Below are 12,423 nucleotides of genomic sequence, written 5' to 3'. Positions count from 1 at the left end.
ACACAGATCTGGAACTAAAGATAAGCAAGCTAATTTGAATGTTTTGCTGCCAGTTGATTCTATTTACTTTTGACTGCATTTTAGTTGGTGGTGTTTTGCACAACTTCACATATATGAACATTTCCCAGTGGGAAGTATGAAACAAACCAACCAAATCAACTGCTTGCATAATAAAGGTTTATAAATAGCTAATTTCAAGAAACTTCATTTCCAGAGGAATGAAGGAATGAATTTGTGTGTATGTTTGCAAGTATAATGCTCCAAAAGAGTTTTATAAAAACCACGTAAGTGAAAAGTATTCAATTATAAATGTCTCTTCTTTTTGGTACTGGGGATCGAACTTGGGACCTTGCGCTTGCGAGGCAGGCGGCAGAACCACTGAGCTAAATCTGTGGCCCACAAATGTCTTCCTTTTCCATATTCACAAAAAAATCATAGCTAGAAGTTATATGTTTTTACTCAAATAGTTTCATGAACAGAAGGTAAGTATTTTAAAAGGTGCTTAACATCCAACGTCATCATGAAAATATAAATTAAAATCACAATGAAATACCACTGAACATCAACTAGAATGACTAAAATTAAAGACATACACAACAAGTGTTGACAAGGATGCAAAAACACTGGAACTACTGGTGAGAATGTAAAATGGCACAACCACTCTGGAAAAAAGTGTAATAAAGTTTAAAATTACATATCACTTACTACATGACCCAGCAATTCCATTCCTAGGTATTTATCAAGGAGAAATAAAAACATATGGCTACACAAAGACTTGTACGTGGAGATTTATAGCAGCTTTACTATGATAGTTGAAAACTGGAAGTGACTCAAATATCTAGCAGCGGGTAAATGGATAAATTGTGGCATATGCATACAATACTACTCAGCAAAAAAGGAAACAGACTACTGATTTACACAATGTGAATGAGTATCAAAAGCCTATGCAAAACAAGCAAGACACATAAGAGTACATACTGTATGGTTCTATTTACAGGAAACTCTAGAAAAGACAAAACTAATTTACAGTGACAGAAAATAAATCAGTGCCTGCCTGGAGCAGAGTGTGTGGTGGGGAGGAACAGACTGGGAAGGGACATGAGGGAAATTTTAGGGCAATGGAAATGCTTTCTATCTTGATTATGGTAGTATTTCAAAGGGATATACATATGTAAAACACCATTGATGTGACAATAAGGGGTTTATACAGATGAACAGACTTTAAAATGATTAACTTGAGCTGTTCAAAAATGAAATTTTCCTTATGGAAGGGTAGATAGTTTATGTATAGATTAAAAGGCCATTTGGCATGCCGGTTTTTAACATTAGATGGATAGTTGAACTAGATGATCTTTAACGTTCTTTCCAATCCTGAGATATTCTGAACACTATTAATACAGAATATCATTAATTATTAGCTTTCCACCCTAAAATGCCTCCTTTATATTTTTAACAGAGGTTTTATTATGTTGGCCTACAGTAACACAATCAGAAAAATGTACCACAGGTCAGGGCCCCCTATTTTCATGGTGCTTTAAAGTAGAAGAAAAGAATATGAATCAAAACACTGTATCCTAAGGAAGACCTTACCAGCTGTGCAGCCAAGACACTTGAGAACTCACTATTCATGGCATATGGAAGTGCTGTCTGTGCTCTTGAACCATAAGTAGTCTGAAATCTCTTCTTTACTTCATTCAGAAAATTGAAGGCTCGGGAACGTTCAAAATCCTAGAAAGTCACCAGCACAGAACTCACATTTACAATGTAAACAAAGATGATGTGGATGATTAACAATAACAACAATAAAAATAGATGTTTAATGGTCAATGACTCTGAGGAGGAACTAGTATTGATCTCATTTAACAGACAAAGAAGAAAAGGCTCTGAAAAGTTAGCTAACCTGACAAAGGTCAAACAACAGTAAATGAAAGAACTAAGAGTCAAATCCAAATATGCCTGGTTATTGCCAACTGAAGATAATGGCATCTACGTTATCAACTTCTTAAAGTCAAGAATTGGATTTTACTTCCTACTTATCTCTCATATGCTTTATAAGAAGGTCTAGCATAAAATATTTAATAAATCCATCATAATAATAGTCTTTCACATACAAAGATAATACTATTAACAAGAACTTTGAATTGATTTTTTTCTAATAGTGGTGGTACATTTGAAAAAGTCAAGTGACATACCCTTGTCTGGCCCCAGTCAGTCAAAAGTGTGTGTGTATGTGCATGGATGCATGTGTGTATATCTAATTATAGCTCAAGAAATACGAAGTTCAACTTTGACCACTGCAGATTTTGTGGTATTTTGAATGTTTCCAAGCTCCTTCACGTAAGTCATTTTAGGTATACAGTATACCCCTGTGAAGTTGCGGGTCAGAGTTTGCAGCCTCAGTAATTTGTGGATTTTTCCTTAGAATCTAACAATAATTGTTCATGGAAACCCCTGCAATTTCTCAGAAACCACATATCCTCTGCAATTTTTGTTTTTGCCAGGAGGTTTACAAGTCGCCAATCTGAGAGCATTATTCAGTTCTCCTTGCTGCTGATTGGCTGTTGCCCCATAACCCATCTCCAGCAGATGTATCAGCATTCTTGCATCATAACAGGTTGCCCCACTGTGTGTAGCTATCTGGAGTGTTCTAGGTTTTCTTCTTCTTAAAGCCCTGTGATACCTAAGATGCCACCAAAATGCCCTGCACCTTCTATGGCTTTTATTAATACAGTATTTTATTATATTAAATTATACAACTGCAGGAGATATAGCACATTTAAGGTTTAAACTATAGAAATAGGCATTTTTCTGACCACATCTGAAATTCATGGTTTTTCACAGTTTGCAGGTGCTCTAGGAACGTAACTTTCACAAATTTCACGGGTCCACCATAGTTGGATTGTTTTTCCTAATTTTAGAAAATACTATGAAACCAGAGCGAACATTTTGATGATTGCTATGGTTGACAGTCATTTCCACTTCACCCAAGATGCTTAGTCTAAGCCAAGGAATTCATAAATTGGAATCAACAGCCAAATTTCAAGAGGATAGAAAAAAAATCTCTGGATAGAACAAAAAAAAAAATCCTCATTGTTATTTTCAATCTTTACCAGTCATTTCCATTTCACCCAAAATGCTTAGTCTAAGCCAAGGAAGTCATAAGTTAGAATTTCAATTGTGAATGTTAGTAACAAACCAGAGTTAGCACGAAATAGTACCTGTCACTTTGTCACCTACAGAAATGTTTTTTTCATATACCATCATAGTTATAGCTATTTTGAAATAACATTTACACTCTCACCACCGTTTCAAAATTATTATTAGCTACTAGATCCATGAATAGGTCTTGTTAATGAGTTCATAAAGAAATATAAATATTACTATATCGTTTTTAAAACTGTATTGAATATTGCAAATATATATATTTCAATATAATTGGTTTTGTTTCAAAGCATGTATGTTCTACTTTATATATTAAAACAACATTATGAACAGGGCTCACAGTTGACAAAGAAATCTGAGACAATATAAATTAGGAATTCTGATCTATAGCAATCATGCCACTCCATGACTTCTGTCAGTGAACAGTTTAGAAAAAAACATGTAGCCAATAAGACATAAAAAGAAGTTCACTTTGAAAGTGAGAGACAGGGAGGGCATGCATCTGGAAAGTTTCCTCACTCCCACAAAAAAAAAAAAGACTCAAAAACACAGTCCCTCTTCTCTGCACATAAATAAATAGGCATGTTGCTCCACGTAGCCATAAGGCATATTTGTCTGGGAAGAAAGTGATGCTTAGAAAAGAAAAAAAATGCTTAGAAAAGTGATGCTTAGAAAAGAAAAGAAAAAATGCTTAGAAAAGCAAAGAGCAAGCGTCTTGATGACAACATTAAGTTACTGAGCATTTTGGGTCTAGACCCAAACAAAAACTCAAACAAACAAAACAACCTCAAGCTAACCAGAGTAAACTACAAGTCTATGTAGCCAATCACAATGTATTGAGATTCTGTTTTTCCAAAGTCCATATACATTAAAAATTTAATAACCATTGATTAGAGGAATGAAATAATCTATTCAGCTGAACAATTTTTGAGAAGCTTTGATACTAAGGAATCATAATTATGAATATCAATTCTCACTACACCACAGGATAAATGTTGAAGTTGCAAGAGATTAAGTTAAAACTCTATAAAAACTGAACTGATTTGTACATATCAAAGTATCAAGTTTTGTCAAATGCTACTCTGTATGATAAAAGGAAAGGGTAGAAAACAATTTTCAGCTACAGAACATTTCTATCATCTTTACCCACCACGGGTATGGATAACTGAGAACTGATGGTATTAACAGTGTATATAGTTAAATGGCAATATATGTCTTTAAGTTACTTACATCATCAGTGATACAAAGATATACAATCCTGTCTTGGCAGATGTAATGAAACAAATAACTGTAGAATAAAAGATATAAAACTTACTATGGTTATAGGCAAAATCTCTTTCACTTCTAACTTCTATGATAAGCAAGTTCAGTACTGCTAACATTACTGTGTTGTTTACAGATAAAATCTACACACCCATACACCCATTTCTTAGGCTAAACTGATAGGAGTGAAAAAGAAAGTGAAAGCAGCTCCCTATCCCAGCTATACAGTACAACAGCATTTGCATTACCCATTAAGATGATAGCTGCAAAATTATAATTGCACTTGCAAAGCCTGAACAAAAGATGCTATCTTAGGAGGGACACACAATTAAAATGTTCCCCCAATAGGCCACATAGTTTTCTTTTTCCCCCTAAGACTAACAAGCAAACATCTTTCTACCAAGTTCTCCATAACATTTGTTTGAGTATCTACTTTGGGCCAGCTACTATGCTAAGAAGCAATGATTTCTACAGGTTTCCTGTTCTCTTTTCCAAATGAGTCTGTTACTCTCAGCCTAGTGATCCTGTTCTTATTTCACCAGTGTTTATAAGGTTGAGCCAGGTGAGTAGGGGAATCATTCAACTTATCTTTTAGTTTATGGCCAGTGGGCCACAGGAGTCGCTCTTAGACCTGATGGAGAGGACTGTGTATCACCCAGAAACTCTGGATTTAGAACAAAACACAACAACCAGATAAATCTTTGAGGCTACCATCCTCAGAGAAAAGGCATGTTCTATGTTTGAGAAGAAGAGTGAGTTCACCCAGATAGTTAAATAGCTGAAAGAGTAGAATAGAATACTTCAAGTAATCCCTCAATATCTTGTAAGTTCCTCCAGAATAACAAGAGCTTTAGCTAAACCTATGACAACAGAGTGATATTCCCTGGCCTACTTTCTACCTGAGTTAGCTACATAACTACATAGTGAATAATAAAACATAAGCAGAAATTTCTGAATAATAAAATGTCAGGCCACTTCAAGAACTGCCATTAAGAACACTGGGAAAGCACTGGGATCTAACTTGAACTAAAAGAAGCTGCCTTGGCCAAAGCTGAAAGGTACCTATTGAGAATGGTATAGGCATTCCAACAGCTCTAAACTATTCATCTCTGGACTATCTCATTTAAATTAATTCTGTATGTTGGAGTCTCTCTCATAGTAACTTAGAATGGGGTCCAAATTGTGAAAGGGGTTAGTCCTAGTAAGTAATAAGAATGTCCTTCTGAGATAAGAACTAAGGAAATTAATATAGGTTAAGTTACAAAACATTTTTTTTTTGGTACTGGGGATCGAACTTGGGTCCTTGCACTTGTGAGGCAGGCGGCAGAGCCACTGAGCTAAATCCCCGGCCCCTACAAAAAATTTTTAAGCATCAACAAGGAAGGCTGAAGCACTAATTTCCTACCTATTCCCTCTCCATAAACCATGAGGGTGATCTTTCTAAAGCAACAGCTATCATATACTGGATGAAAACTTTCAGTACTTCCAAACTTGTAACATGCCCTCCACAGCCGTACATGACTTTTCTTCTATCCATCTCTCTAGCTTTATCTTCACCCATCCTGAGCACCAGTCACAGAGAACAACTTACAGTTCCCTAAGTCATCTCAGCCTCCATACATCTCTATCTGCTGCTCCTTCTACCTGGAGTGCTATCCCCTTACTCATTACCTCCCATCCTCTACTATAATTATCTATGGATTTGGCTGTCTCCTTAATTAAAAAGTATAATCTCTATGAGGGCAAATACTGAATTTTTGTTATAGCCCCATTGTCAAGTAAAATGTCTACGTTAATACAGTTACTTACTAAAAGAATGAAAAAGGGAATATTATTTATATTTTCTACATCATTTTGCCTATCCAAGAACTCCATAGCAAACTCATTCTCACATAAAATTGACTAACATTTTCCTGTCTTTTAAATAATACCACTTCAATGATTGAATAAAATAATCACAAGTTAACTGTATACATCATAAAATCAAACATTTTCTAAGCTCGTAAAGGTTATTGTTCTGTCAGTTTATTCAAATTAATCTACCTAGATGCTTGTTTTCTAGTTTTTTATTGTTCTGATTACAAAAGAATTCCTTTCTTTAACCTTCTATCACATGCACAGCAGAACTCACTTGCCATGTGAGTACGTTAGTTTGTTATTTTCAGAAGGTATCTTAGCCAGAATCTGCTCTGTCACCTCCAGGAAGTTTCCTCCACACCAAGCATGTTTGGCAAGGATAGTGGTTCCCCTGGCAACAACAGCAAAAAGAATGGCCATGGCTTCAATCTATTAAAAGGAAAAAAACACAAATTTAAAATACTTCTTTGACATGATCTTTCACAAGTAACTCACCATTTATCAACATCCACTTGGAGACTACTGAACAAAGTACTGTAACATGAAAATTTTAAATTAACAAAAGACTTAATGGGTGCTGAGAACAGCTCGATAGTAGAGTGTGCACAGCATGTGTGAGCCCTGGATTTGATCTCCAGCACCAAAAACAAACAAACAAGTCAGGTTTCTACCAGCTTACAACCTAAGGCACATTGATATGCACGTATCAGTCATAGGTTCCATTTATAAATTATATAGTTCAAACTGGTATCATCCTTTTGAAGAGCAATGACCATAGATAGTAAAGGGACAAAAAAATGCCTTCATATATTAAAGAAATAATCTCATCCTAAAAAATTATCCTAGGGAAATAGTTTAACAGAAGTCAGACTCTAGATTCACAAAGATAGCTATTAACAATAATAATATCCCATTTTTGTTATGTGATAAATCAGTTTTTAGGTAATATATAAATTCATTTAAACTTCACAATTCAATGAGATTATATATTATAATATTCCTAATACAGATGAGGAAGCTGAAGCACAGATGACTTAAATCATTTTCCCCAAATTACAGAGCTATCAAGTGATAGAATTGCAATTTATACCCAGCCAATATGATTCTAGAACCTATAATCTTGCACCTATATATACCATATGACCTGTAATATAAAGGCACTGTCTATAATAGAAATAAAGTGAAAGTAACTCAAACATTCCACAGACAGGAATGATTTTATAAATTATAAGATTCTTCATAAATAAAATATTACAAAAACAATATGGCATGAGTTTAAGATTATTTTCCTTACATATGGCTGTGAATAAGTGCTGTATTTTCCCATGTAACAGACTAGTTTCTTTTTATTTAATAGAGATGAACAAACACCTTACTAATTTTCAATCTAATATTATTTGTTAACATGTTCATTTTCGCTCAATAGGCTAGTTGTTCTAAAACTGTAGTGAGAACATGAATTGTATTGGGTGGCACGGTGAGAGACACTGGTTAAAAATTCAAATTCTTGGTATTATCTCCTAATGTTCTGATTCTATATGTAGGACCCTGGAAGCTGCATTTAAAACAAGCCTGAATATAAGTGATTCATACAACCATACTTCATAAACACAGCAGTAGACTATAAAGTGTCTGGGGTCAGGGAATCTACTGATCCCTGATTAGAATCCCAACACTGTATCTGTACAGTACACAGATCAGAAGGCACTCATCTGTCTCTTCAGCTGAACTTTTCTTGGGCCTCTTCTTCATTCCTACAGTCTAAATTAAATTATTCCCTAGAGTGTTGAAGGGAGGGCAGGGGAAGGGGGAAAAATAAGAACCAAGAGAGATTATGTAAAGGTGCAAATTTCCAATGATGAGTGTCATTATATGGTATACCTAAAATGTACCAATAAAATAAAAATGTTTTAAAAAAGAAAGCATTCCGTATTATTGTATTATTGAAAGGAGATATATTATGCTCTTACAACAGTTCGTTGAAGATGCTTTCATAGGAAACACACAATGAAAAATTTCCACCCTTGTATCATATTACTAAATTAATTGCCTCATTAAATTAATGGAGAAGGGTGCACAAAATGCTCAGAAGACATGGAACTCATTTTAAGAGGGAAGAATGGAAAAGAGAAGGCACAAAGGTGGGAACAAGCTAAGGGGAGAAAATAAACAAGCCTGATGAGGTAAAATAGTCTCTTTGGTGAATGAGAAGGTTGAAGAATAAGGCTGATATAAAGAAGGCCTTGTATCAATGTAGTCATTGTAAGTGGATCAAATAGTCTATTTCAGTTCAACACATGTGTACTGAGGGTTTACTTCATGACAAAGTAGTAGCCACTGGAGATACGAAGTTGAGAAAGAAGGGACTTGTATAAATAAATTTATTTGTATAAATAAAGTGTAATGAGTGAGTAGGAATGTCTAAAATTGCTCAGGAGATTTCTTAACATTTCTGTGATTATCTGAGCTTGGATAGAGAAAAGGAAAGATTGCAGGTGTCATATGGTAGGAATTTCTTCAGCGTACTGTATTATTCCTCCTTGGATGAGAGCTCAAAGTGTTTGTTTTACCCTCACTATATTCCCAATGCTCAGCACACTGCCTGACATATAATATTCCCTCATGTGTTTGTTGAATAAATGAGTGAACATTGAGGACATTTTCACTTTAAATATACTACCAATGGTGGATCTTTGTATCCAGTAGGACCTAGTAAAAGAATATTTGAGAGCTGTCTGTTAGTAGTACATCATGTCTACTATCTCAGCAGTGTGGGAGGCTGAGGCAGGAAGGTCGCAAGTTCAAGCTCAGCCTGAGAAACTTAGTAAGACCCTGTTTCAAAGTTTTAAAAAAGGATGGGAATGTAGTTCAGTGCAAAGGAGAATATATATATGGTCTCTGGTATCAAACTCTCCCCCTAATTCAGATAAAGTTGATAGTGATCCAATCCTGAACTCTTCTGTCTGGGTCTTAGGAAAAAATAGCTCAGTGATAGATGAACCATGAATTCTGTTGCAGTAACCTTAACCTTGGAGACAAAAAAAAAAAAAGCATTGTTATGACGGGAAAAATTGTTTAAAACTCAGGTAACAGATCAAAACTATTCTTGTTTGTATCACAAATATTCTTTTTGGACAAGGCTCTGAGACCCAACTCAATCCCTCTGACTTACTCAGGATAAGACTCTATAAACCACTGTTTTTATTTTGCATTAACCAAAATATAACACCTTTTTAATTATTCCTGTTTGCTCCTACTCCCCAGACATACAAGTTTCTGAGTGGCCTCCTATGTCTTGTTTACAGCTAACTATATCCTCCACACTTAGAAGAGTGTCTAGTACATATCAGTGATGCAATAAATATTTGTTAAGTATATGTATGGGCATGTTCTCAGCTACAGCTCTTCAGAGAGAAAGAATGTTCTATGCATGACAGTATCCTCTGGGATCAAAAGTGAGAGAATGGAGGTACAGGTGGTTGAGATCAATGAAAAGGGCTTGATAATTGGTTGTAGGCGTTATGGTAGATGGAGATGTAAAGCATTTACCAAAGAATCAAGTACATAATCAATTTTATATAGAAAGCATCAATTAAAATAAGAACTTACAGGTCTTACACTGAGCAAATAGGTCTAGGTGGAGACAGTTCCTCCTGGAACTGAGGAGAAAGAGGTGGAGGAGGCGTGCGGAGGGGGCTAGGAACTCACAAAGAAGCAGGAGCAGACAGAAGTACAAGATGAAGTGCAAAGTGACGTCACTGAATAAAGGTGTGAAGTGTTTTTAAAAGACTAGGATCTGAAGAGATGCAAATGTTACAGAAAGGTCTTGCAAAACGTGAAATAAGGTAAAGTTAACATTTTCCTATCCTGTAATGACAATTTCAGTGACGCATTCTGACGCTCTTAAACTCAAGGCCTTTTCAGTGGCGTAGAATGCATATAGGTGAAACTGAACCTGCCGGACAATTCAGACTGTCGACACCAGAGAAACCCACGTCACTCTCGCACTGCCTTTTCGCTCCAGTTGAGCACCTTCTTGTCTACACCTCAGGCCTCCCTCTGCCGCGGTCTCCTCGCCTCCCACAGAGCACATCCCACTCCATTTACCTGTCCGAGAACCCTTTAAGGGAACACAGGCTCGGGACCAAAGAGCGCAGATCAGCCCAAGGAGGCCGGCTGTCGGCCGCCAGAAGCGGATGGAACCGTACTCCGCCGACTTCCGCGAAAAGCGCCCCCCCCCCGCCCCCCAACCTCCGCCTACCCGTGGCCTCTTGGGAGTGTGAGTCTCCTCCAATGCGAGCAGACTGCGGGGCAACATCTGCCCTGTTTCCCGCCTCCGGCGTTTCCTAAGAGCCGTATTGCATTCCGGGAGTGGTAGTTCCAACTGGAATAGCACCAGGTCTGTCGCACACTGGGTGTACAATTCTTGTCCTAAGCAACGTCAAACGCTGTACAAGGATCCGAAAAAATGAGAAGTTGCAATGCAACATAATCTACCAGCGTTGAGTCGGCAGGATAAATGAAGAATCAAGCTTCCCCCGCTATCTCTCCGCTCAGTCTCCGCAGGTAAAGTCGCCTGTTACTTCACAAAGCAGAATCCATTTGATAGGAACTCCCTCCATTTTCGTCATGAAGATTTCTAGCTTCCTCGTACCCTTCACCAATCCTTTATCGCATTCTTTTTCAACAATAAAAACAGCTGCATTCCTTTGCTCTAAGTCTGCCTCACTACATCGCTACTCTCTCTTGCCAAAGCACTGTAGCCCCTCTGATGAACCCTCTTCATTATTCACTGCAGGCGCCCTGTTTATTCGCTCTTTATTATCAGCATTTAAAAACTCAAAATTTCTCTTATCTAAAACATTCTAAAGTCACCTTTTTCAGCTCCACACACCCAGCCTCCTCACCACGTACAGAGCTCAGCTGGTAGTCTTTCTCCCACTTCTCCATTCCAGTCAGAATTCTCAAGAGTTGTTTAAAAACAGTAGATACTTTTCAGCCGTCATAATACTTCAGCTCTGCGAGATTTTACATTGATTATTCCCTCTTCAATGAAACCCGTTATTCTCTTATCTCTAAAACACTAAACTCTCCAGCTTTCTCTCCCACTTAGGTAACACTGAGATTTTCTTTAAAATGTTCATGCTCCTTACATGTTCCTGCCCTACACTCTCATGTTATTTTATTTTTCATGTACTGTACTTCTTGGCGATCTTAACCATCCCTGTAGCTTTGGTTGTAATCTATATGGTGATTGCAATAGCCAAGAGAGGAAGCCCAGACAAGACTCCTGTAATCCTGAGTTAGCTATGTAATAATAGCCAAGCATGTCATTCAGACACGTAACATGTAATGTACTTCCCAACTAACGTAATACATTGCTACTCTTCTGCACCCTAAGAACCCCCACCTTCCCCCTCATCCTCTTTCTCTTCCTCTAAATACCATCTAAGTGAATGGCACAACCAGTGAGTCAGTTGTCCACACCACAAAGCTGGGTATTATTCCCCCCCCCCATTACCTGTACTCCCTTCATCTCCTCCACCCATCCCTATTTACATAGACTTCATTTCCTTTTTTTTTTTCTTTTTTCATAGTTTTTCCTTTCCCTCTTTTCCTTTCCCCTTCCCCTCCCTTCACTCCTTCATCTTTGGACCTTTTTTCCTATTTCAAATTATCAATTATTCATTTTAATCATTTTAACCCTTGTTTACACTTTCAGTTTCTCACACTAGAGAAACTACTTGGTATTTACACATGTGTGTCCTATTTATTTCACGTAAGAGGATGGCCTCGATATGCATCCATTTATCTATAAATGACTCTAGTTTTTCATTCTTTATGGCTGAGTAGTACTCCATTTTATAAAAAAAAAAAACCCCACATCTTCTTTATCCAGGTTCCAGTTGATGGGCACTTGGTCTGTTTCCAAGCTTTAGCTATTACGAACTGTGCCACTATGAACATGGGTGCACATATATCACTGTGGTATGATTCTTTTAATTCTTTTGGGAAGATACCCAGCAGGGGGATACCTGGGTCAGGTATACCTGGGATACCTGGGGATACTGGGACCTGTACTCCTAGTTCTTTGAGGTATCTCCATACTGACTTCCACAGTGGTTGCACCAGACTGCACTC

The 12,423-nt window shown here is 37.1% G+C and overlaps 1 protein-coding gene across 2 annotated transcripts in view; it reads right to left on the bottom strand.

The window, feature by feature from the left end:
- Positions 1-10,530, bottom strand: part of Vamp7 (vesicle associated membrane protein 7) — a 53,844-nt gene extending 43,314 nt beyond the window's left edge. Inside the window, exons 1-4 of one of the 2 annotated variants that reach the window (XM_004875319.4) lie at positions 10,390-10,530; positions 6,557-6,711; positions 4,393-4,450; positions 1,591-1,728 (exon numbers count right to left, since the gene is read on the bottom strand). In XM_004875319.4, coding sequence (XP_004875376.1) covers positions 1,591-1,728; positions 4,393-4,450; positions 6,557-6,702 — 342 coding nt within the window. In that variant the 5' untranslated portion in view covers positions 6,703-6,711; positions 10,390-10,530. The remainder of the gene's footprint in view (positions 1-1,590; positions 1,729-4,392; positions 4,451-6,556; positions 6,712-10,389) is intronic. The other variant, XM_013069500.3, reaches the window with a different exon arrangement.
- Between the last annotated feature and the right edge of the window lie 1,893 nt (positions 10,531-12,423).

Source organism: Heterocephalus glaber, unplaced genomic scaffold, assembly GCF_053883595.1.
Source record: "Heterocephalus glaber isolate CG9 unplaced genomic scaffold, H.glaber_assembly_v1.0 deba00001863, whole genome shotgun sequence".
In the NCBI taxonomy this organism is placed as follows: Eukaryota; Metazoa; Chordata; class Mammalia; order Rodentia; family Bathyergidae; genus Heterocephalus; species Heterocephalus glaber.
This window is presented reverse-complemented; position numbering and strand designations above follow the sequence as displayed.